Here is a 24,574-nt window from a genome sequence, read left to right on the forward strand (position 1 = left end):
GCACCGTTCGCAAGGGCTCATGGACCAGCAGCTTCCTTCCTCCCCCCAGTGCAGTCACACTCGTGCTGGAGCATGAAGCTGACTGGATCCCCTGGCCCCATCCCCCTCCCTGAGGGGACCAGTCCATCCCTGCCAGCTTGGATCCCCCTGGTGCTGTCCCCCTTCTTGCGGAGACTGATACTCTGGGCCAGGTTAGGTGGGCCACGAAGGTTTATTGGGGATGTGTGGTGAGCGTTGCCTGAACTCCTGCCACCCCCAGAGCCCTGGGGCACAGGAGGGGCTGACGGGCAGGGGGACTGGCAGTGAGGGTCACCTCTCAGTTCTGCAGCCCCTCCAGCACGGCGCGCAGCACGGCTGCCGCCGCCACCGCTCCGGGGTCCGGCTGCAGCAGCTGGGCCGAGCTGATGTAACTGGCTCTGCCGGCACCGGCTTCCATGTGCCTGGTGGCCTCCGCCGCAGCCTCCGCGCTCTGCCAAGGAGACAGGGCCCACTCAGGATGTGGCCAGACCTGCCCAATGCTTCCTAGCCTGGATATACTGTGCATCCTGGCAGCCTGGCATGGCAATTCCCACCCTTTCCCTTGCCACCTCTGGGCCCCAGCAGCCTGGCCTGTCTTCGGGCTGCCCTGCTCCGGGCTCCCCCGTACCCATCTTGGGCTCCCTTCTGCCCCCATACCTGCACAGCTGTGGCCAGCACTTGCAGCAGGTTGGCACCAGGGGTGCGCAGGGCCTGCAGGACCTCCCTGGCAGCACACAGCGAGTCCAGCTGGGAGACAAGGGGAGCGGGCTGAGAAGCAGGGCCACGGGCAGGCCTGGGCCACCTCAGCTCGGGGCAGCGGGGTGATTCCGAGTCCCCTGGGCCCGGGGATGGCAGCACTCACCATGGTCCTGTCCCCCGCAGCAGCTCCACCATACCTGCACAGAGCACAGAGAGGTTGGCAGGGCAGGGGCACAGGCCCGCAGAGGGCTCGGGGGCCCGCCGCCTGCGCTCCTGCCACTCACCGCTGCATGGCTTTGATGCCAGCATCCATGGCGTCAGCCCAGGCCGGGAGGTCGCTGCGGTTGTGCAGGGGCTGGGCAGCTGCCGTCAGGAACAGCCCATAGAGCTGCAGGGACACCAGCCCCATCGGTGCCCGTGGTGGGGATGACGGCCCGGGTCCCACGGGGACCACAGGCCTGGCCAGCCCCACTGCTCTCCCCCCACGCAACGGCCCTTCACTCACCACTCCCGAGGAGCCACCCATCTCCTCCAACAGCAGGTCGGCCAGTGCGGAGAGAAGCTGGGCCGGGGCTGCCGGTGGAGGCCGGGCACGCACCCACTCCTGGATGGCTGCAGGGACACAGCGGGGACATGGCTGGGGCTGAGACAGTTCTCTTGGACCCCTGTCTCCCCTAGGGGCAGCAGGAGGCCCCCCAACTCCTCTAGGAACAGCCAGGGACCCCCACACTGCCCCAGCAGCAGTTAGGGATCCCTGCCCCTCCTGGGTGCAGTCAGGGATTCCCCATCACCCCTGAGGGCAGTGCCACTGGGAGCAAGGCAGGGTGCAGGGACACCTTGGGACTCCTCCTCCCAGGGAGGGGATGGCTGGGGGGACCCTGTCCCCCAGGAAGGGACAGTTTAGGGGGAGACCCCACTTCCCAGCTGGAGAGAACAGCTAGGGGGTCCCTACTCCCCAAGAAAGGGTGTCTGGGGGGTGTCCCTGCTCCCTGGGAGGGGGTGGCTGGGGGAACCCTCTCCCCACACATCGCTGGGCGGAAGCACGGGTGTTGGCACCCACCTCGGGCGGCTCGGGCATGCGTGTGGCCGCAGTCCCCGTCGCCTGCAGCACGATCCAGCTCATTGAGCTTGTCCTCCATGGCAAGCAGGGTGCTGCACACGTGCTCCAGGACCAGCTGTGCCCGCTGCCCGCCGGGCCCTGCAAAGAGGAAACGTGAGCTTGGGCCTCCACGTCCCAGCACACACGCCTCCCCATCCCAGCGCCCAGCAACGTGGGAAACCTGCCTGCCCTCATCCCCAGGAAGAGGTGGTGATACCAAGGCACGGGAAGGTGACAGCTTCCAGGGGACACAGCACAGCGGGGCTTCCCTGCCTTGCCCTGCAGGGCCATGGCAGAGGGCAATCCCAGGGCTGCCCGTACCCGTGCTGGTCGCAGGCTGCACTGTCTTCAGTTCCTCCTTTGGCGCTGGCACTTCCTCTCTCTGGCTCGTTGCAGGTGCTGCGGCCAGGTTGGGCCAAGCCACAGCCGTGGTCTTGGCATCTAGAGCAGCAAAGGGTGAAACAGGTGAGTGCCAGCTCTGCAGGACCCTGCTGGCTTCTTGCCATCTCTTCCTGGCCATGCTGCCCATGCTGGCAACGAGGCACCAGTCCTGCGTGCCCACCAGGTCTCCTGGGACACCCCACATCCCTGCCTGTGAACGCTCACCGATCAGCCTCAGGAGCTCCTCATCCACCAGCAGGAGGGTGAGGGAGACACCAGCCATCTCCAGCGCTGTCATGAAGGAGCCCACCAAGGCCCTGGCAACGTGGATGCCTCGGCTCTCTGCGGGCACAGGGCAGCCATGAGTGGGCTGGGGGAGGTCCCTGAGAGCAGAGAAGCCAGGCAGAGCCAGGGGATGGTGCCCTGGGACCCCCTGCTTCGCCCCATCTGTCTCCATCCTGCTCAGCAACACTCACCCAGGCTGCGCACGGCTGCACCGGCCACAATGCCCAGCTCTAGGTAGGACAAGCCGCCCAGGTTGTTCACCACCAGCACCACAGAGCTGCCTGGAGAGCAGGGAGCACAGTGAGCCCCAGGCCTCACGCCTGAGCGGGAGCTAGGCTGTGGAGGGCCAGGGGTACTCACCGGGGCTGAGGGGCAGGTGAGAGGCGTTGGAAGGGTCTGTCATGTGTGTCAGCATGGTCTCCACAGCCTTGTCTGCCGACACCACCTGGGGAGAGTAGGGGGCTGTGAGTGGAGGGTGGAGGAGCACAAGGGGAGGGGAGGTGCGATGGGACCACACTTACCTTCATCCTGCGCACACCCGCTTCACCATGGATCCCTGCAAAGACAGGGCAGCATCACCCCATGCCTGGCTGCAGCCGTCCCATTCCCATGGGCACCTCTCAGGCCAGCTGACACCCACCCCGTGTCCCCAAGGCCAGATTGCCTGATGCCGTGGGTGCCAGCAGGCATGCAGGTGTGGGGGTGCTCAGTCCCTGGCCATGAGGGTGACAGCCAACAGCCAGGCACGGGGAGATGTGCTGTGAGCCACACAGGCCTGGATACAGAAGGGGACAAGCAGCACCTCCTCACCCAGGCCCAGCTCCATCTCATCATGAGCCAGCTGGAAGGTGGGCTTGGATCCAGGGACGCTGCATGGGGACAGGCTGAGGCCCAGGGTACCTGCATGGAGAGGGAAGAAGTAAGGGGTTAAGCATGCTGGTTCCTCAGGACAGTGCTGAGAGATAAGACGGCCAGGCACGGGAGGGCTGCCAGGGCCTGCCCTGCCCCAGCCATGCTGCCGGCACGTGGGCCGCATGCAGGGCAACCTTGCGCAGGGCTGAAGTCCACCCTGAGCTGGCGTCTCTTATCTGCCCCATGGCTGCAAACTCTGCAAACTGCCACTGAGGAGGGAGAGGGAGGGAGGAGGCTGCCAGCCTTGCAGAGCTGGGGCAGGATGGGGCTGGGGGACAGGGCAGGTCCCAGATGTACCAGTGTCTTGCTCCGAGGAGCACCAGCCCTGGGGCTCCCTGCAGGCACACAGGGCTTGGGAAGCCAGCGATGGCTGACAGTGCAGGACTTGAGAATCGTGCCGAGAGATGCCCACGCACATACCCATGGCTTTGGTGGCTGCCGACACTGTCTTTACAATCTTGTTCAAGCTTGCCCCCGCCTCGGCCAAGGCCCCGGCCACCTGCAAAGGGCAGTGGTGTGCAAGGGCTGTGGCCGTTGCACCCGCTGGCACACCACACCTGGCACCCTCCCTTGAAAACCTGCAGCCCCAGAGGGATGCAACGGGGCTTGCAGCACTGCTGGCACCCAACAGACCTGGACCATACCCCGATGCCTTCACCTGCCAGCTGCGGCTCTCTGGTCCCCAGAAGGGGCCAGCACCTGGCTCTCTGCCAGGGTTTGGGGAAAGAGGGGTGCTGCGGAGCTGCTCACCTTGTGTATGAGCACCGTGCCGCACAGCCCACGGCGCCCTGCCTTCTTCCGGGTGGTGAAGGCGCTATCGTCCCCCACAATCACCATCTGCACATCGGCCCCCTCTGCCCGCGCCCGCTCCAGCGCCAGCCCGAAGTTCAGCCGGTCCCCGGTGTAGTTTTTCACAATCAAGAGGGTACCCGCTGGGGAGGGAGGAGGTGCGAGGTGAAGCTGTGGTGGCAGGCCCCCTCCCATCACACCCCACGCTCCACCATGCCACCGAACCTGCGCCAGCCTGTGTCACTGCCCGTATCGCTGCCAGGATGCTGCCCACGGCGGGAGAAGTGAAGACAGCGCCAGCCACCACTCCAGTCAGCATGCCCTTCCCAATGTATCCTGGGGAGCGGGGCAGAGGGGTGCTTAGGGCAGGGTGCAGCTGGAGCACACAGGACAAGAAGCAAATGAGTTCCTGGGCAATGCCATGGCCACTCACCGGCATGTGCAGGCTCGTGGCCAGAGCCCCCTCCAGAGAGTAGAGCCACGCGGCCCTGGATGCCCTCCAGATCGGCCCGCAGGGCCACCCGGTGCCCCTTCAGCAGCTGGATGCCAGGGTTGCAGGCGACCAGCCCTGCCAGGGCATCATCTGCACAGCCAGCCACCGAGTTCACCAGCTTCTTGGAGACCTGTGCAACAGAGAGAGGAGGCAGTCACAGGGCATGGCGTGGGGTGATGGTGGCTGGAGCGCTGCAGGACATAGGGATGGGAGGGGGACCCTCCAGCCCTCAGGGTGCTGGACCCCAACCCACCCAGGCCAGGGAAGGGCTTGTGGAGTGAGCAGGGTGTAAATCATGCCTCTTTAGGATGGGGCCACATTGCACCAGCTGTGGCCCCACTCCTCCAGGCTTGGCTTCTGGCACTGGCACCTGGCAGGGTGAGGAGAGTCTCTCCTGCTGGCCCATCTGCAGCATAGCGTGAGCAGGGGCTTTCCTCAGCCCTGCCCCGGTGTTCCCCTGGGCCTGGTCCAGCAGCGCCGCAGCGACAGGGAGGCTGCGGCACTGCACCCAGGCGGCCACAGCAGCTTCGCCCCCTGCTTCCTGGGCTCACCTCCATGTGGGCAGCGTGGTTGCGCTGGGCTCTGCGGAGCAGCTCCTGGGAGAACAGGCTCAGATCCCTCTGGTTCGGCTGCCCTGCGGAGGTGACAGGCAGATGCAGCGCTGGGCACGGAGCAAAGCCTCTTCAGCTCAGCCTGCTGCCCCAGACGTTGCAGCGGTGAATCCCCCACGCAGACTTCAGCCGGAGTCCAAATTCTGCTGGGAGACTCGAGGGGGAGAAGGGGCAGGGAAGGGCAAGGTCCACCCAGAGGGGCAGGGACAACCCCCTGGCCCGGCTCAGCGCAGGCAGAAGGATCCGTTCGCATTGGCCCTGCTGAAGTAGAGACCCCAAAACCCTGCCCAGTGCCAGTGTGGAGGTGCCAGGGTACCTGGAGGGGCGCAGGCAGAGGGCCCTGCCCGAGGGGGGGACACGGGTGGCTCTGTGGGGTGATGTGCCAGCGACGGCAGCAGGAGGGACTGGGACAAGGCGGGGAGGTGTCTGCTGAGAGGCAGAGAGCTTGGCTCAGCGCCCCCCAAAACGGCGGGAAACTCCCCCGGGGGGGTCTGCAGGGCGCAGCCCCACAGCGGGGATCCCCTCGCGGGGGACCAGGGTGGGCACAGCCCCACAGAGGGGATCCCATCACGGGGGGCACGGCCCCCCCCGGCGCCCCCTCCCCGGGCAGCGCCTCCCGCCTCTCTGCACACCTCCCGCTCGTCTGCTCCGCCGGGGTCCTCCGCGCAGCGCAGAGCGGCCGCGTGTGCTCCCTTCCGGTGACGTCACGGGGCGCTCCGCGGGCCTCCTGCGCCGCGCAGGCGCGCGGGCGCCTCCCTGGCCGCGCGGCGCGGCGGCGTCTTGCGTGTGGCTGCTGCGGGCGGAAGAGGCGGCGGCGGCGAGGGGTGGTGAGGCCCCGCTCTCGGTGTCTGTCGCGTCCGGCATCGGCCCTCCCTGCCCTCCTGCGCCATCCCTCGCCGCCGCCATGTCCTACAATTACGTCGTGACGGCGCAGAAGCCGACGGCCGTGAACGGCTGCGTCACCGGTACCGGCCGCGGCGGCGGCGGGGGGAGGAATGAGGCCGGCGGGGGGGGGTCGTCGTCGTCATCGTCGTCATCCGTCGTCCAACGGTCACGGCGGCGCCGCGCGCGCTGGGGGGCGTGGGGAGAGCAACGTTCGGCGGCGCGTGCGCCGCGGGGGGGGCTCGCCCCGGGGGCTGGGGCACCAGGGGGCTGGAGGGGCCGAGGGGCGCCGGGGAGCGGCTGGAGGGCACTTGGGGGGCCGGAGGAGTCCTGAGGGCCCTTGGGGGTCCTGGGGGGCACCTGGAGGGGCTGGGGGGCGCTATGGAGCATTAGGGGTGCTGGGGAGTACTGTGGAGCACCTGGGGGGTGCCAGAGGCTCTGTGGGGCACGGGGGGGAGGAGCTGGGGGGCCTATGGGGTGCCAGAGGCGCTGTGGGGCACCGGGGGGGTGGGGCTGGAGGAGCCTGTGGGGCACCAGGGCACTGTGGGGTCGTTGGAGGTGCTGTGGAGTGCCTGGGGGGTGCCAGAGGCACTGGGGGGAACTAGGGGAGGAGCTGTGGGGCACTAGGCAGGCTGGGGGAGGTTCCTGGGGGTGCTGGGGAAGGCCGTGGGGCAACAGGGGTGCTGAGGTGTTCATGGTGGGGGGAATGTTGCCAGGGTGCTGGGGGGCTCTAGGGGGGATAGGGGGCTTTGTCATTTCTTGGGGACCTGGAGGTGCCTTGTGGTTCTTGTGCTACTGGGGGAGCTGGGAGTGCCTTGAGGTTTCTGGGGGTGTTGGGAAGCTCCTGGGGGTGCTGTGGGATGCTGGGTGAGCTGGGAATAACTTGAGATTCTTGGGGTGTTGGAGGTTCCCAGGGGTGCTGTTGGGGCACCAGAGGTGCTGGGGGTGCCTTGAAGTTTCTGGGGGTGCTGTGGGGCACAGAGGTGAAGCAGGGTCCCTAGGAATTTTACAGGGCAGCAGAGGGCCGGGGGTGCTGCAGTGCAGATGGTGATAATGTCTGTGTCTGTTATGTCACCTGACTGCAAAGCGCTTTGGGGGTGCTGCAGCATACCCTGGCGGGGGTGCGGGGTTGCTCGGGGAAGGCCGAGGAGCTACTGCTCCAGGGCAGCTGTTGCTGAGTGGGCCGGGTAGCATGTGGGTGTACAGAAAAGGGTGCCAGGGTTTCCCAGGCACCGTGGTGGGCGAAGGGGTGCACGAGTGCTGGAAGTGTTGCCTGGTGCTGTGGAGAGGCTGCTGCCGCTCCCTGCGAGGGATGCGCAGACGGACAGTGGGAGCAAGGGGCATAGGTAGGATTCCCCTGGCGCTGGCGGCCTGGTGCAGGTTGCTTGGTTAAAGCAGTCAGGTGCTGTTTTTTTGCAGCTGAACAATGATTTCTTCTCTCCATTTCTTAGGGCACTTCACCTCCGCAGAGGATCTAAATCTGCTGATTGCCAAGAACACCCGGCTTGAGATCTATGTGGTCACAGCAGAGGGGCTGCGGCCTGTCAAGGAGGTGGGCATGTATGGCAAGACGGCTGTCATGGAGCTTTTCCGCCCAAAGGTGAGCGTGGTACAAGGGGATGGGGCTGCCCATAAGGTGAGGAGAGCAAATGCAGAGTGCTCTGAGGTTCAAGAATGGGTTTTTTCTCTGTGAAAACCTCCTGAAAGCACATCACTGTTTTGCTTTTCTAGGGTGAGAGCAAGGATTTATTGTTCATCCTGACAGCCAAGTATAATGCGTGTATCCTTGAGTACAAGCAGAATGGGGACAGTATTGATATTATCACCCGTGCCCATGGTAACGTGCAGGTGAGTGAAGTTGCAGTACCTGGTCAAGTCCTGGAAGATGTGAAGCCCCTTTTTTGGGGGCTGGTTTTACTTTTCTATTGACGTTGGCAAGTCTAGATGACAGAATTTATGGTTATTTTCCTACAGCTAATTCTGATATGGTTCCTCTGCCGCTATTATTATCTCTAAAGGTTTTTGCCTCCAGTGAGTCAATCACTCAGGGACTCACTGAGGACACAGCTACGAGTGTGTTCTTGGAGTAGTTTGTGGAATAATGTGGTTGCTTTGATGTACTGCCTCTGTAAAGAGAATTAGTCTTCAAAATTCAGTATAGGGTAGAATTTTCCCCAGAAAATGACTCCTCACGTACCTCAGGACAGATCTCTACATGCTACACACCAAAAGCATTAGTGCTGAAGTTACTTTTGCCATCATGATCATACACATAATAATTGGTGATGTTCTCTGTTGTTCTATTTTATGCAGGTTAAGATCTTGCCTTTTGAGCAGGTCAGAAATTCATGTGCCTCTTTGGCTTTTTGTTAGTCATTAGCTAAATGTTTTCCATCAGCTGTCAAGCTAAAATATGTTCCATCTGTTTTCAAATGCTGAGCTTCCGTTGGCTTATTGTTAGTGGAACTGAGCACATGGTTAGGGGCCAGGAAGTGTAGGTGGGCATGTCCTGTCAGTAATGTGTGTTTTGGGGAAAAATGCTTAATCTTCCTGTGCCATGGCCCTGCATTGTGACATATGGAGAAGCTGATATCAGCCCCCATCATGTAAAGCTGAGAGGTCTGCAGAGGCTGATAACAGCACTTGATTTCTGAAGAGTGTTTTTCCGTCATAGATATCAAAACACTTTATAGCAGTGGAAAGCATAGCTGTCCCTCAGTGACAGAAAAGCTGAGGTGCAGGACAGCAATGTGACTTATTTAAGGGCATTCAGTAGAGAATGTCCCCCATCTTCAGAGAGAGCTGAGATTAGAAAGCCAATTGCAGGGTCTTGTGTTGGCATGCCTAGTTCCAGAAGTCTTGGAAGAGAGAGAGCCAGGTGTCCGTGCTGCAGGAGTAGCTGTGATTACGATTAGCTGTCTGCTTCGGGAGCTCTGCCAGGTTCTCTGGTGGAAAACACCTGCCCTTTTAGATCAGGGAGATGCTGAAATCTTCTTTGACTTGCCAGACAATATTTTAAAGTTTGTTAGGTGATGTGCAGGGAGTCCTTCCTCAGCTATGGGATAGTAACTCTTGTACCTAGTATTCTTCTTGGGTCCTATGTGGAAATCTTTTTTCTGACACTGATCGTTCTTTCTCTCTCCCATCTCCATGGCTGCACTCAGGATCGTATTGGTCGTCCCTCGGAGACAGGTATAATCGGCATCATTGACCCAGAGTGCCGGATGATTGGCCTACGGCTCTACGATGGCCTCTTTAAGGTCATCCCTCTGGACCGGGAGAACAAGGAGTTAAAGGCTTTTAACATTCGCCTGGAAGAGCTCCAAGTCATCGATGTGAAATTTCTCTATGGTTGTCAGGCTCCGACCATCTGCTTCGTCTACCAGGTACCCTGTTCTTGATTGGTGACTCAAGCAGAGGATGTTGGAAATTGCTGGACTGATGTGCCATGAGTCAAGGTCTCTAAAGGTCTTCTAGAAGGATTGGAACAGTTAGTGTCATGGAGCCTGCAGAAAGCAGCGTTGTGGTCCAGTGGGCTGTGCAAAAGACAGATTCCTGACTCCTGCAGATTCATTTTGTAGCTGAGGAAAGTCCATGTTCCTCTCTGATTTTTTTCTGTTTCTGGGGTATGGGAGGAAACACTCTCCCACAGGAGAGCTGTGTAGCTGATGCTTCAGATGGAACCATTTCTTATTAAACAGTTAGGAGGAATGTATAGGTCTTTTCAGCAAGTGCTGAGCAGGTAGATTAGGGTCCGAGTAGGTTGTGTCCTATAGGCACTGCTGTGCTACTTGAATCTTTTCCCTAAAAAAGGCAGTATGGCTTGTTTGGTGGTAGATGGGAGGCCACCACAGGGATGTAAAGAAGAAGGCATAATCTCTCTTATTGCCTGGATTCTCACAGAGGTATTGTTTATAGGCCCATCTCTAAATACTTTGAAGCAAAGGGCCTTTGCTGTGTTGACTAGACAAGGGATCTGCTTTGCTTTGTCAAAGTCAGGTCTAGCCTGGGCCTAACCAAAAGTTACTGTCGCTTGACGACTGCACAGGATCCGCTGTGAATTTAGTTCAGCTTTGGTCTAGTGGCTTTCTTAGTGGCTAGGTCATACCATGAGAGCTATGAGCCACATGGTAGCAGTACCTTGATTCTTCTGTATCTGTTTTCAAAGTCTCTGTTAGGGACATTTTTGAGAGAAGGGGGTGCTATTGAAACCACCTTTACTGTTGAATTCATGTGTACAGTGTAACTAGGAAGGGCTGCCCAGGTACCCTGCGTCAAGGCAGTGCTTTTCACCTGCCCCTGTGGTTAGCTGGTGCTCTCACTTATCATTTGAACAAATCAGGAGGTTTCAGCATGCTCTTTTCAGCCTTACTGGTAAACTTCCCCAGCCATCAAGTCCTGCCCACTTCATAGAGACCTGCACAGTGATTTAACGCTGCAGACAAGAAAGGAAGAAAGCGGAGGGGCTCACGAATCCCCTCTGTGACAAAGAGTAGAGTCTCACCTAGAGAGCCGTTGTTGTACATAATTTCAGAATACCTGTCAGTCTTATTTCTGTCTGAATGTGGAGTGTATCCGGGGATCAATTTATTTCCATGCAGCCACACTGACTTTAGCATCAGAAGGGAAGACTCTTAGCCAGTCTTTGTCCTGTAGAAATATGTAGTAAAAGTGGCTGGTGATGCTGTTTCAAGTTTTGACTCACTTCAGGTTGTCACTTCAACAAAGCTAGGAAGCCCAGCAGTGGTGTTTATTGCTAAGTGTGCCTATGAGTTTGGTTAGTACAGCTGCTATTGTGTAGCAGTGAAACTGAGGTAGAGGGAGATCTGGCCAAATTCTTAGACTCCGTGTCAGTTTGAACAGGAGTGCCAGGTTTCCACTCAGTCCTCAAGAGCACTGTAAACAAGGAACTTCGTCATCTCATGTAGTTGGTGAGTAAAATGTTATTATCTCGAGGGATCTGACATTTTTGTGTTACAGATTAATCCATTAATAGTCCGTTTGTTATAAACAGGCATTGTAAAAATAAGGAGTAAATTAATGGTTTTCTCTGTGTTAACAGACTCTTCATACAAATTTTACCCTTGCAGCAAGAGCGAGATGCAAGTTCTGTCTGACTCATTGGGTCTTACATAAAACACTGGATTTGTTTTGGTCTCCGTGTGTCTGACTTGCATGTATGTGTAGAGAGGGGAAAGTTTCCAAGCATCTTCTCTATGTCTAATTCTTTCTCGAGTTATTAATCATGATCACAGGATTTGGACTAAGTAGAATAGCAGTGAATGTCTGAGATGTGTTTTCTCTATGTCTAATTCTTTCTCGAGTTATTAATCATGATCACAGGATTTGGACTAAGTAGAATAGCAGTGAATGTCTGAGATGTGTTTTGTATTTTTGAAACTAGAGGAAGATACCACATATATGAACAAGTTCATAAAAAATATTTGAGAAATGCTGTTGTGTGGAGTAAAAAGGTTCAGAAATGCCAAAGTTGCATTAGTTACTCTTTTGCTATTTTAAAGCTGTGTTTCAGCTTTAAAACAGACTGGATGTGCTCTCTTTGTACTAAATCCTCATGTCTTTACTTCCTGTGTATCTATCTCTTCTCTTTTCTTCTAGCTTCCCCTTCTCTGTTAGCTAGTACTGCACTTTGCTTCCCTCAGTGCTGCACTGCTAGCCCTCTCCAGCACATGGACACTGGGCTCTAGCATCATCAGTGAGGGTATCTGCTAAGCCGCAGAGTCTTTGAGCGTAAACCAGGAAGTACTCAGGTTTCCTTTGAGTGTTTATAAAGCTGGCAGCTACAGGGAGGAATAATTTTTTTTTAACTTATTTTTGTAGATTTGATCTGGAAAATGGTGAGACATAACAAATAAAAGGATGAAAGGCTCTTTCTAGGTAGTTCTGTGAGCAACATGACCAAGGAAACCTAGGTTCCCTGTGTCTTAGAGCCTGTGTTAGCTTATTAGACATGAAATAAACCAGTGAGATCCAGTCAAAGCTTTCTCTGTGCTTTGGACAACACTTGTACATCTTTTTCCAACATGGATTCCCAACTGTCTGTTAGCATAGACAGCCTTTACCACGAAGGGACACTGATTTGGGTGCCTTTCCTCCACCCACCACTTATTTCAGTGAAGCCTGTATGGACTCACTACATCTGAGACCTCTGGTTTGGTTGAAATTGCCCACCAGGGCAGGAATTACTGGAATGGCAGAGCAGTCTGGGGATTGTCCAGCAAGCAGATTATGTTTCCTTAGGAAACTTGGGCTAAAAAGCCTGTGTAGAATTGAGCTGAGAGCTCAGCTGCTCTGGCACCTGCACCATTGCAGTAGAACTGAATTCCAAAACCCCTTACTGGAGCTGGTGATGGCCGTGATTTTATACAGTGGCACTCATACCTGGATTTGTAGAGAGCTGTGTGTCAGATAAATACAAGTCCCAGGAAATCAGCTGTGGATATAAAAACACAGAAATTATTTCAAGTGTTCTTTGGCACGCACACCTGTGTAAAGGGTGTTCTAAGTGTGGATAACATTAGGGAAAATGCATTTGTTAGTGTTTGTGTGTGTGTAGACGTGCATACAGTTTGGAGTCTGAAGAAGTGAGCAGGATGGAAAACCTCTGCAGCTCTCCAGTCACTAGGTTATCGTGTCATTGCAGGAGACGAGGCATCACGTCCTTTCTTTGCGATTGCTAGTCAGTTATGTCTCCGCAGTTTCTTTACGTTGTGCACACGAGGCTCTTGTAAGGCTCACGCTCATGTCTGCCTGTGCCTATTGCATTGTCATTTGTGCTTTCTCTTTCAGGACCCTCAGGGCCGCCATGTCAAGACATATGAGGTATCCCTGCGAGAAAAGGAGTTTAACAAAGGTCCTTGGAAACAGGAGAATGTAGAGGCTGAAGCCTCCATGGTCATTGCAGGTTGGTCCTGCTTTGTATATCTTCCCTCCTGTTTCTTCCTTGAGGGTTAATGCCTCAGTCTTGTTGCATGGGTTCTCTAATAAGACATTTGTCTTTTCCTCTGCACAGTGCCAGAGCCTTTTGGAGGAGCGATCATCATTGGGCAGGAGTCCATCACCTATCACAATGGAGACAAATATCTAGCTATAGCTCCACCCATCATCAAGGTGAGTGAATGCTTGACTCTAGAAATGTCCTGTGTAATTCCTCCATTCCCAGGTGTGTCTGAGAGTACTGGGAGGGTATCAGGCCACTTGCATTCCAGAATTTAAACTGCTCTTGTCCTCAGGTGTAGTCTAATAGGGCCACTTACTCCCATGGAGCAGCCCAGAGTTTTGGTGAATGGGTGTCTTGGACAATGCCTGGCCCGTATTTTGGGGGACTGAAGGATATGTGTGATCCTTGATGGCAGTGTGTGCTTGCACTGCAACGTGTAGCTGAGGATGTGCCCTGCTGTCTGTGGAGTATTTGAAGATAATGCAGTAAAGCTGAAATCTTGGTTGGGCCCCAGAGAAAGGGATTAGTTAGGAGGCAGTGAGTGGTTTGGGCATTGGTCCAGGCCAGAGTACAGTTGCAGTTCAGGCAGTGGAAGGTATGAATGAGCCCCTTGGAGACCGAGTCCACTGGTGTATAATTGGGGCACTCGTTCAAAGCAAAAAACACTTACAGTGTTTACGATGGAACTTGAGTCTGTGTTTTTTTGTCAGAGGGATGGGCCAGTTCCCACATTTGAATGGTACAGGAAGCACAAATGGCATTGCCGAGGTGCTGTTCTAGTCTGAAGGAGGACCTGAGCTGTGATCAAAAAATCCTTTTAAGCTGGAAATAATGATGGGCTAGAAAAGAGCTGTAGATCTCAGGTAAAGAAATACCAGTATTGCTTGCCTGGACCACTACTGGGGCTCTGTGCTGGAGAGTTTGTTACATTGGAGCAGATGGAACAAGTTGTCTGTGCTTTGCTGATATACAGATCTGGGCCTTGGTCTGCAAACTGAGTGCGGTCACATCTGTGCTTGAAGCCAATGGGACATTTGCATACAATAAAGATCTGCAAGATCAGGATTTCTAAGCCAAAACCAAATATGTTGACAGGAGGCCAGGCAGTGTCCACCACACAGAACAATACATTTCTGGAGGTTGTGTCCAGAAAAGAAGCAGGTTTGGAGCTCTGTAGGTCTCAAATAGCATTCATCTCTGGAAAACCAGCATTAGTGAGGCAGTTTGACCACAGATTCTGGATGTATTCACTGATATGGTTTATTGAGGGAAGAATCCAGCCATCTCCTTATGAGCAGAAAGACTGCCTTGGCATGAGACTACACTGTAGATATTACCTAGCAGCTGGTGCATTATGGATGTGGTTGTTTTCTTCTGGTGTGTACAGAGGTAGACCTTGCTAGATGTACATTTGTGGCTGCTTTGATAGGTTCCTAACAACACCTTCTTCCCTCCTCCTTGGAGTGCAGCAAAGTACAATTGTGTGCCACAATCGCGTGGATCCCAACGGGTCCCGATACTTGCTGGGGGACATGGAGGGACGTCTCTTCATGCTGCTCCTGGAGAAGGAAGAACAGATGGATGGCACTGTCACTCTGAAGGACCTGCGTGTGGAACTGCTTGGAGAGGTAGCACTCTTCCCCTTGCCACCATATCATGCATGCTGTGTGTGCTGCTTCTCAGTTGAGGGGCTCAGAGGCTCTGCAAGCTTGAAATGCTCCGTGGAGGGTTGAGTGGCAAGAACGGCATCTCTTTTGGAGCCTGGAGGTGGGATAATGTTTCACTCTCTGTGGCTGTCCCATCTCTGAGCTCTGAAGTTTCAGTTGGGCTGAGGAAATTCCTATCTGGGCACTTGACTGTGTCTACGATCTTCCTGGGTTTTCATTGTGTCTGGTGCTTGCACTCCATCCCTGGAAGAATTCTGAACTGTGTGGATTCTGTAAGGGGATTAAATTACCCTCTCGTCCCCAGGGGCTTCCTGTTGGGCTGCAGTTCAGAAGTGGTGCTTGGGAGGCATGGCAGGGTCCTTTTCTTGCTAGCTGCTTCATCTGCATCTTCTCAATTCCCAGACATCTATTGCAGAGTGTTTGACCTACCTGGACAACGGTGTTGTGTTTGTTGGCTCTCGACTTGGGGATTCCCAGCTTGTGAAGGTAAGTGGTAGCCTTCTCCTGGCTTAGTTGTGTGTTCAGACAGGATTTTGTACATCTTTACTTTCATCTGAGCTTGGAGAGGTGTACTCAGATAGGAAGAAACTTTCCTTTCTTTCCCTATGCCACTTGCTTTCCGTTTCTTTTTGGAAACCTGTAATTGTGTTTATTCATAGCTCAATGTGGACAGCAATGAACAGGGCTCCTATGTAGTGGCTATGGAGACCTTCACCAACCTTGGTCCCATCGTCGACATGTGTGTGGTAGACCTGGAAAGACAAGGCCAAGGGCAGGTAATGTTGGTTCTGCCTTGCCTTTCTTAGTGTCGGGGAGGTCTGGACCAGCCAAGTATATGCAGTAGGGTATCCATGGAAGGAGGAAACTATGATCCATTCATCAGAGAAACTGAAAGTCTTATCCAGATGCAGGGGAAGCTTTGAGGTCTTCCACTGAAGAGTGGTATGAGTGGGAAGGCTACTTTTTAGAGACCCTCATTCACAAGGAAGGGTTTGTCTTCCTGGGGATGGGGAAGAATCAGCAGCCAAAGAATTTCCTCTGAGGAGCAGAGTAGGTGGGAGCCCCATCTTCCACTGAGCCCATCGCTACAAGGAGTGAGAAAGCTTCCCAGCTATGGTTGGTAAAGAGCATCTACTTTTCCTCCAGCTGGTCACGTGCTCGGGTGCATTTAAAGAGGGTTCACTGCGGATCATCCGGAATGGCATTGGGATTCACGAGCATGCCAGCATTGACTTGCCAGGAATTAAAGGTGCGTGGGCTATTCCGCATTTCAGTGCTGTCAAATACAACCTGCAGTCTGAGAGGCACAGTGGGGGCATGTCTTCTACACAGACTGAGGTTGGGGTCTGAGGCAGGGGACTTGCCACCCACCAGCTTTTGGAATATTCCCTGTGAGCAAACATGGCTTCTCTCATTGTTGCAGGCCTGTGGCCTCTGAGGTCAGACTCTCATCGTGAGACAGACAATACATTGGTGCTGTCCTTTGTTGGCCAGACCAGGTAAAATGGACTTAACACGGAGCCAGGCTCTGGGATGCATGTTTGAGTGTAATATAACAGTATAACCCTTTCCCTTTCAGGGTTCTTATGTTAAATGGAGAGGAAGTGGAAGAGACAGAGCTGACAGGGTTTGTGGATGATCAGCAGACTTTCTTTTGTGGCAATGTGGCCCATCAGCAATTGATCCAGGTAATGCCTATGCTAGAGGAGCAGGGAGAGACATCTCTGGTGTGGTGATTCCGTAGCCCTTCTTGACTGTGGGGGTGACCCAGGTCTGTGTTGCTCGTCTGGGGCAGAGTCTGCAGTGCTTCTTGTCAGAAGGGTGGCATTGTCCTGGCTTTGAGGAAAGGTGTGTTCTCTGTTTTCAGATCACCTCCGCATCTGTGAGACTGGTCAGTCAGGAGCCCAAAGCCCTGGTGAGTGAGTGGAAAGAGCCCAATGGGAAGAACATCAGTGTGGCTTCCTGCAATAGTAACCAGGTGGTGGTGGCTGTGGGACGAGCCCTGTATTACCTGGAGATCAGACCCCAGGAGCTCAGGCAGATCAGGTGGGTATGAGTCTCTCTTCCTGGCCTGAGGGGTCAAAGCTTCCGCTGTCTCTTTGGGCTCCAAATCGATACCTCTGCTTCCTCCTTCCTGCCAGCTGCACAGAAATGGAGCATGAAGTTGCCTGCCTGGACATCACCCCTTTGGGGGACACTAACGGCATGTCCCTGCTGTGTGCTATCGGGCTCTGGACTGATATCTCCGCCCGCATCCTAAAGCTGCCTTCATTTGAGCTGCTGCACAAAGAGATGCTGGGAGGAGGTAGGGCTCTCCTGGGGCTGCCAGGTGGTGGCAGTGGTGACTGACCTGATTCAGCCATGAGTGACATCAGCCTTCTCTTCTACCGCTCTCTGCAGAAATCATCCCTCGTTCCATCCTGATGACGACCTTTGAGAGCAGCCATTATCTTCTGTGTGCCCTGGGGGATGGGGCTCTCTTCTACTTCGGGCTCAGCCTTGAGACAGGTGACTACTGGGCTCACACCAAGTGGGCTGTTGGGGAAGGTGGCTGGGCCTTCTTACTTCCTTGTTGCTCTTTTCCTTTCCTTCTGGAAATCTCTTTCTTTTCCCATAAGTTCAGAAAAATCTTTTCTCCCACCCTGACAGAGTTGTGCTCAGATGCACAGTGATTTGGTGGATCCTTTCTTGAGTGGACCCTATGGAGAAAGGAGCTGCCCTACAGGGGGTTGATGCTTATATCTAGCCTTTTGTTGCCCTTTGACAGCAGGATGCATTTACTCATGCTCATTTCTGCTGGGCCTTTCTTCCCAGCATGTTGCAGCCATGCTCTGTTCTGCCGTCCTGCTTCTGAAAGCTCCATTGGGGTAGCTTGCAACACTGGTGCTCTTTTACTTCAGGTTTGCTGAGTGACCGGAAGAAGGTGACCCTTGGGACACAGCCCACTGTCCTGAGGACTTTTCGCTCTTTGTCCACGACCAATGTGTTTGCCTGCTCTGACCGCCCCACCGTGATCTACAGCAGTAACCACAAGCTGGTCTTCTCCAATGTCAACCTTAAGGAGGTGAACTACATGTGTCCCCTCAACTCAGATGGGTATCCTGACAGGTGAGCGTGCACTTTGCCTTTTCTGACCCGACTGGGGGAGGTTTGGACTTTGCACTGGCACAAGCTCGGTAAAGGGTGACACGAACAGTGATTTACACTGTTACTTGCACAGCCCAGCAGGCCCATTTTATCATGTCCAGAGGAGCTGTGCACCCAACACTGGCCCTCAGCTGTGTGAAATGGGAAGGAGAGCCTTCTTCGTGCTCACAAAATACAGTGGTCCAGGCCCTAGATTCTCCTAGGGTACTGATCAGTCCTTTGTGCTGCTTGGTGTAGGTCTCACATGAGAAGACACCTGCACACGTTCCTGTCCTGTAAACATCTGTCCTTCTCCTCTGTGCACTGGTAAACCTCAAAGCTGTGCTGATCTAGCCACCCTGTTTACCTCCTTACAACATGAGAAGAGGATCCTGGACTCAGTGGTTTGGGGAGGGGAAAGAGGGAGGTTCTTGTCTGTGCCACCTGCTTTACAAGCCCTGTTGCTCATCGTTTCCCTCCTGTACAGCCTGGCATTGGCCAATAACAGCACCCTGACAATCGGCACTATTGATGAGATCCAGAAGCTGCACATCCGCACAGTTCCCCTCTATGAATCACCCAGGTGAGCAGCAGGAGGGAGTCTGACTTGCAGGCCCATGCTGTGGTGCATGGGAAGAGGTTGGAGGGAGACTTCCCCAGGGACTGAGATGGGCTCTGCAGTCCGCATTCCTGTTGTGGGCTCAGAACACTTACTGAATTTGTGGCTAGACCTGAGAGAGCAGTCTGGGGAAGTGAGTGGCTCTATCCCTGTTATCCTCTGAGCCTCAGTGCTCTCCCTGGAGTGGCTCATCCTGGTTCTCCTCACACAGCTCTGTTTGTCTTGCAGGAAGATCTGCTACCAAGAGGTATCGCAGTGTTTTGGTGTGCTCTCAAGTCGTATTGAGGTGCAGGATGCCAGTGGGGGTACCACTGCGCTCAGACCCAGCGCCAGCACACAGGTGAGAGGAAGCTGCTAGATCATGCCTGAGCTCTGGGCTGTGGTACCATATCTCCTCAAGCCAAACGATGATGCAGATTTTCCATGGCAATCTTCTCTTCCAAAGCTCTGAATACATGCTCTCCTTGTGGCAGCCTGGGAGGAGACAGGGTGGTAAGATCTCTCCATGCTGCTCTCTGGCAGGCTCAGCATGCTCGCTGTTTTCTGATCACCTTTGTTTCTTTGCTTTGTACTGCTCCTTCAGTCTCCAGTACAGGCTTTTGTTCAGTCTCAAGTTGTTTCCTTTTCCCAGGGATGCAGGCACAAGTCCCTTTCAGGCAGTAGCTGTGGTGGAAGCCTCAACACTGCGTAAACTCTTCTACTAATACTGTTGTTCAGCAGCGCTACCTCATGAAACAAAGGGCTGGATTTAGTACCTCTCCCTTCAGAATTCTCTGCTGTGCATGTCATACATCTCTACTGCTGCAGGGAGCGTGTCCTCTTACTCAGGCTCAGGGACCTCCTTGCCTTGCCTTCTCTCCTGTTCATCCTGCTGTTCCCCTGTTGTCTCAGCCTCTGTGGAGTAGTGTGCGGACATGCTAAGTGGTGTGAGGATGCAGCTGATCTTTTTGTGTTGTAGGCCCTCTCCAGCAGTGTGAGCACCAGCAAGCTGTTCTCCAGCAGCACAGCACCACACGAGACATCCTTTGGAGAGGAGGTGGAGGTGCACAACCTGCTCATTATAGATCAGCACACCTTTGAAGGTACCAGCTTCAAATGCTGCTTGCACCCTTGTCCAGTTTTCTCCAGAGCAAGCCCATCAGCTTGTGGCTGAGACCCATGATCTTGCACTTCCTTCAGTCAAAGCAACTTTTCCTGAAGGAATGGCAGCCTTAGGGCTGAGGAAGGGTTTAAGGCACAGTGGTTTATTTTATCTGATAGCATAAGATGTGTGTGGGGTGGAATAGGTGAGGGGATCTCTAGGCAGCCACTGACCCTGTAGCTTGGACATGTCTTTAAGCTTTTAGCTGTCCCTAGACAGGCTGCTCTACCCGCACATGGAGGTGCTGCCTTCTGGGACCCAATTGTTTCTACCTTTCTCTCTTTGCAGTGCTTCATGCTCACCAGTTTCTACAAAATGAATACGCCCTTAGCCTGGTCTCCTGCAAGCTTGGCAAAGATCCAAACACCTACTTCATTGTGGGCACTGCCATGGTGTATCCTGAGGAGGCAGAGCCCAAACAGGGCCGCATTGTTGTCTTCCACTATTCTGACGGTAAGAGCAGGATGCTCTCACGTGGCTAAGGCCTGCTGCTTGAGGGATGTTGGAGTTGAGCTCCTCAGGCCTGAGAGAGCTCACAAATCTCAGTAGCAGGCTGAGACATTTTTTCCTGAGGGGCCTGCTGTCAGCTGCCCATAGACAGGATCTGTAGTGGCTTTCATTCTGTTGCGGGCCAAGTCATCACAGCATGTTCCCATTTTTTTTCCCCATCTTTCAGAGAAGTCCAGGAATCCCTCACAAGAACTGGATTCTGGAATTTGCTTTCTGTATTTCTTGCCCCTGCTCTCATATCATTCCTGCATTACTTGCCCACAGATCCTTTAAGAAACAGACAGTTTCTAGGGAAAGCAGTTTTGTGTAGAGCAGCTTGTCTGAAAACTCGCTGGGCTTGCTACCCCTGGGAGTCCAGGGCAAGTAACTGGAGAGTCTGTCGGTTTATTTCAGGGAAGCTGCAGAGCCTGGCAGAGAAGGAGGTGAAGGGGGCTGTGTATTCCATGGTGGAGTTCAATGGGAAGCTGTTAGCCAGCATCAACAGCACGGTAGGGCTCTTGTAAGACCCTAAATTGCTTTAGCAGCATGTATTCAGAGCTGGAGACCGTTCCAGCCATGAGAATGTCAGCAGGGTCCCTGATCTCTGTTTTGGAGCGTGTGTCTGTGTGCTCAGAGCCATGTTCCTTGCTTCAGGTGCGCCTGTATGAGTGGACGGCTGAGAAAGAGCTGCGCACAGAGTGCAACCATTACAATAACATCATGGCGCTTTACTTGAAGACCAAGGGAGACTTCATCCTTGTGGGAGATCTGATGCGTTCTGTTCTGCTCCTTGCATACAAGCCCATGGAAGGAAACTTCGAGGAGGTACCAATGCTTTTTGGATAACCTTTGTTGAAAGGGTGCTGGGAGCCTGCACTGCCTGTTCCAGGAGGCTCTGGGCAGGGGAAACAGCATCTAAGGTGATAAAAGAAGGTAGCCTGGTTCACCCTGCCTTGTTGCCCCTTTGAAGACAACTAAGGATGTAGGGCTGTGTGAGAACAGGATCACCTGGACATGGTTTTAAACAGATCCCTGTGGTCTCTGGAAAGACAGATCCCCAGGCTGTTGGGGAACTGCGCTGTATGGCAGCAGCCTTGAGAAGAACAGGCTCTGGAGGCATGTGTGATGCCTGCTGGGAGCGGCGAGTTGCCGTCTGGACTGCCTACTGTGCAGTTGGGGTAGCTTAGTAAGATTGTCACTGCAACTCTGCCAGCAAATGCAGCATAGCTGGGGGGAAATGTACCAGGCACCGGGACTGTCTGGGCACTGAAATTGTTAGAATGGTTCTGGGCATGACTTTGACACAGGTTGGTCTGTGCTCTCCCAGAGAATGCCATGGCATTGTGTTGAGTGCTGCTCAGGTCAGAGGCTATGTCCAGAAGGCAGTTTGTGCCTTTCACTCAGCTGCTTCATTTAGTTAAAAGGGATGGACTGGGTCTCACCTTGCTCCCAAATGTTGGTGTTGGGTGGGATGAGGGTGTTGGATAACAGGGCAGGGCCATCTGTGCACACTGCCTCTCCTTGGTACATCTTGTCCGCTTTCAGATTGCCCGGGATTTCAATCCAAACTGGATGAGTGCTGTAGAGATTTTGGACGATGACAACTTCTTGGGAGCAGAGAACGCCTTTAACCTGTTTGTATGCCAGAAGGACAGGTGAGCTGGCTATAAGGGGAATATGGCAGTGTGTGATAGAAGGGATGGGGTGATAGGGCCTTCTGGTCTCCATATTACAGCTGCAAAGGTGTGTATGTCAGGTAGGCAGGGGAGGAATCGGGGAGAAGCATGCTTGGCTCTGAGGAGCAGCGAGATGGGAATGGGGGAGCTTGCCTTTCACCTCTGGCATAGACTGAGCAGGATGCTCTGGATTTCAGTGCTGCCACAACTGATGAGGAGCGCCAGCACTTGCAAGAGGTGGGGCTGTCCCATCTGGGAGAATTTGTCAACGTTTTCTGCCATGGGTCTCTGGTCATGCAGAACCTGGGTGAGACGTCTACACCGACACAGGGCTCAGTTCTCTTCGGCACAGTCAACGGAATGATTGGTAAGGGTCAAGGTGCCCCAGCTCTAGTGGGAGGGTAACAAGTCCCCTTCCCTTCTGCTGAGACCTGGGCTGGGGTTGACTCCTGTCTCCTTTCTTCTCTGTTCTTCACTCTAGTAACACTCTGTGATGTGACATAGGCCTTTCCAGAGAGCATGCTGTGGTGTGTTATGAGGGCTCACAGACAAGGAATTTCCCAGCACCCCTACCTCTGCTGCATCTGCCCTTCTGAATGCAGAAATGCTTTCATATTTTTGCTCCCCTTGAAAAGCTACTTTTCTCTCTGGAGAACCTCCAGGAAAGGAAATTGCTCTGCCTATCCTTGAAACTTCTTTCTTGTCCTAGCCCTCCCAGACACCAGCTTCCACTGCAGCTCCAGTCTCAGTAGCTTGCTTATCAATGCCTGCTGGGAGCTGCAGCAGTGTGGCTTTAGGGTCCCTGGGATGAGCCCTGACCCCTTGTTGCCATCTTGCCCTTTGCAGGACTGGTGACCTCACTGTCGGAGAGCTGGTACAACCTCCTGCTGGACATGCAGAACAGGCTCAATAAAGTCATCAAGAGCGTGGGCAAGATCGAGCACTCTTTATATCCTTCCGTGGTTCAGCCAGGAGCCCTCCCAGCTAGTGAATGCTCAGAGGCTGGCTTGTGAATTGGACCTGAGCCAGGAGCAGAGCTGGGGGTGGTATTTGGAGGTTTCTCTCTGCCCTGTTGGGGACATCCTGGGGTGAAGGCGCATCAGCTGGAGCGGGCAGTAGTGTGTTTGCTGCACGATCAGGGCTTTGTGCTTATCCATGAGGGAAGGTGCCTGTCATAGAGAGGTGTACCTTACCAGGTTTGAAGATAAAGCTGGCTTTGTGGTATTGCAGCTCTTCTTTGGGTACTTGTCAATCACAGGAGCTGATTGTGCTCAAGACAGTTTATACATGCAGTAAGATAAAGTCCCCAAGACGTTACTGGGTGCATAGAATAGCCTGATAAAATGTAGCACGAATTCTGTGATCCTGTTTGCTGCAGCATTGTCTATGTGTCTTGGGCAGCTGCTGTGTATGCCCAGTGGGGCTTTTTTGGACATAGTCTGAGACTAGTGTTATTCTACATGGGTTTAGCTCCTTGACTCTGGCACCTGGAGATCATTTCACACTGAACGCAAGACGGAGCCAGCTACAGGGTTCATTGATGGTGACTTGATTGAAAGTTTCTTGGACATCAGCAGACCCAAGATGCAGGAGGTGGTGGCAAACCTGCAGGTGAGATGAGTACAGGCTGATATGGTCTTGAGCCCTTCAAAGTTAGCAGCAGAGAACCTGCTTAGAAATCTTGGCTCTAGTAAATCCTAAATGTGTGTCCTACCATGAGGCGATGGTTTGGGAGTGTTCCTCTCCCTACTGCACCTCCTGATGTCCCCATACTGATGCCTTTTCTCTTTGTGCAGATTGATGACGGCAGCGGCATGAAGAGGGAGGCCACCGTAGATGACCTGATAAAGATTGTGGAGGAGCTGACCCGGATCCATTAGTAGGATTCAGGGTCATTCCCTAGCACCTTCCTCCGTGTAGAGCAAGGGAGTCTTTTTTTTCCCACCTGCAGCTGGGAGACCCCTGGCCAGCTACACTAAACACCAGAGGCAGTGGTCCTTGCCCAAGGGGAGGTGGGGGAAGGAGTCTCTGAATGGAAGCCAGCTCGTTAGAGATTTGGGGGGGGGGGGGGGGGTTGTTGGTTGGGCACCATGTCATTGCCTGCTGGGATTCACTGATCCTGCGGACCTCGGCTGCTGACCCAGAACTAGTCTTCACTGGTTGCTCTTGTTGGGTAACCGGTAGCGCTTGGCTGATGGGGTGCCCTTGCCTGGATTCACTCTTCACTGTTGTCTTTAGTTTTGTTTTGTTTTTATATATATATTTTTTGCTTTCTGTTTCATTTTTGATTCTTTTTGATTTGTTGTGTTTTTTGGAAGTGGAAGCGATGCTGCCTCTGTGGTGCAGGTGAGGGCTGGAAGGAGTCATCTCTGGGGCTGGTAAGAAGTGTGGGGCAGTGGGGGAGGATGCCTCTACATCTGGGCAACAAAGCTGAGAGGGCAGAGCATGCTTCTCTCTCTCCGCAGGATTTGTGCCTCGCTCAGGGAGGGAAGCTCTGGAAAGCAGAATCAGTTGTTGGTTTCTGAGTTTTACCAAATAAAGTAGTCCACGAGGAAAGGTCTGTCTCCTGGCATTCTGCTCCTCGTTTTGTCTGCAGGTGTGATGCTTGTTCTGTGTGCTGCTGTGGTGGAGCTGTGTCCTTGACCTGCTTGAGGGAGCCCCCCTTCCTAAGCCAATGTTTTTTCCTGCAGGAATTTCTGATGTTGAAATGTTTTCTCCATTTTGGT

The 24,574-nt window shown here is 54.2% G+C and overlaps 2 protein-coding genes across 4 annotated transcripts; one reads left to right on the forward strand and one right to left on the reverse strand.

Annotated features, from left to right (window-relative positions):
• Window positions 1-192: 192 nt before the first annotated feature.
• On the reverse strand, window positions 193-6,193 carry TKFC (triokinase and FMN cyclase). 3 transcript variants are annotated; one of them, XM_064513393.1, is made up of 19 exons: window positions 5,920-5,994; window positions 5,604-5,713; window positions 5,228-5,310; window positions 4,617-4,806; window positions 4,409-4,519; window positions 4,145-4,326; window positions 3,815-3,893; window positions 3,293-3,382; window positions 3,004-3,038; window positions 2,843-2,927; window positions 2,674-2,763; window positions 2,423-2,539; window positions 2,138-2,257; window positions 1,778-1,915; window positions 1,223-1,329; window positions 1,002-1,105; window positions 881-914; window positions 676-765; window positions 193-469 (listed from the first exon to the last, which is right to left on the reverse strand). In XM_064513393.1, the coding sequence occupies exons 3-19, from the start codon at window positions 5,231-5,233 to the stop codon at window positions 317-319; spliced, it is 1,731 nt and encodes a 576-aa protein (XP_064369463.1). In that variant the 5' UTR covers window positions 5,234-5,310; window positions 5,604-5,713; window positions 5,920-5,994; the 3' UTR covers window positions 193-316. The 3 variants fall into 3 exon arrangements, with proteins under 3 accessions (XP_064369463.1, XP_064369462.1, XP_025965089.2); XM_064513392.1 differs by having other exon boundaries at window positions 5,604-5,716; window positions 5,920-5,978; XM_026109304.2 differs by lacking the exon at window positions 5,604-5,713 and having other exon boundaries at window positions 5,920-6,193.
• Window positions 6,120-24,404, forward strand: DDB1 (damage specific DNA binding protein 1). Its single transcript, XM_026109303.2, has 27 exons — window positions 6,120-6,252; window positions 7,621-7,769; window positions 7,901-8,017; window positions 9,334-9,555; window positions 12,980-13,094; window positions 13,203-13,300; window positions 14,600-14,758; window positions 15,200-15,283; window positions 15,457-15,573; window positions 15,944-16,046; window positions 16,221-16,296; window positions 16,377-16,485; window positions 16,665-16,843; window positions 16,939-17,102; window positions 17,198-17,305; window positions 17,698-17,905; window positions 18,411-18,506; window positions 18,771-18,882; window positions 19,501-19,624; window positions 19,972-20,136; window positions 20,587-20,681; window positions 20,827-20,997; window positions 21,718-21,827; window positions 22,046-22,215; window positions 22,695-22,797; window positions 23,336-23,459; window positions 23,645-24,404. Exons 1-27 carry the CDS (start codon window positions 6,192-6,194, stop codon window positions 23,726-23,728), a joined length of 3,423 nt encoding a protein of 1,140 aa, XP_025965088.1. The 5' UTR covers window positions 6,120-6,191; the 3' UTR covers window positions 23,729-24,404.
• The last annotated feature ends 170 nt before the right edge of the window (window positions 24,405-24,574 follow it).

This window comes from Dromaius novaehollandiae, chromosome 5, assembly GCF_036370855.1.
Source record: "Dromaius novaehollandiae isolate bDroNov1 chromosome 5, bDroNov1.hap1, whole genome shotgun sequence".
Classification (NCBI taxonomy): domain Eukaryota; kingdom Metazoa; phylum Chordata; class Aves; order Casuariiformes; family Dromaiidae; genus Dromaius; species Dromaius novaehollandiae.

What these genes read in the sequence shown, in the direction of transcription:
- DDB1 (XM_026109303.2), top strand. Translation starts at nt 6,192, where the DNA reads ATGTCCTACAATTACGTCGTGACGGCGCAGAAGCCGACGGCCGTGAAC. An exon ending in TGACTTGCCAGGAATTAAAG is followed by an intron (nt 16,047 to 16,220) that starts GTGCGTGGGCTA and finishes TCATTGTTGCAG; the next exon opens with GCCTGTGGCCTCTGAGGTCA. An exon ending in TAGCCAGCATCAACAGCACG is followed by an intron (nt 20,682 to 20,826) that starts GTAGGGCTCTTG and finishes TCCTTGCTTCAG; the next exon opens with GTGCGCCTGTATGAGTGGAC.
- TKFC (XM_026109304.2), bottom strand. Translation starts at nt 6,193, where the DNA reads ATGGCGGCGGCGAGGGATGGCGCAGGAGGGCAGGGAGGGCCGATGCCG. An exon ending in CGGGTGTGCGCAGGATGAAG is followed by an intron (nt 2,928 to 3,003) that starts GTAAGTGTGGTC and finishes TACTCTCCCCAG; the next exon opens with GTGGTGTCGGCAGACAAGGC. An exon ending in GCAGCCTGCGACCAGCACGG is followed by an intron (nt 1,916 to 2,137) that starts GTACGGGCAGCC and finishes TCCTCTTTGCAG; the next exon opens with GGCCCGGCGGGCAGCGGGCA.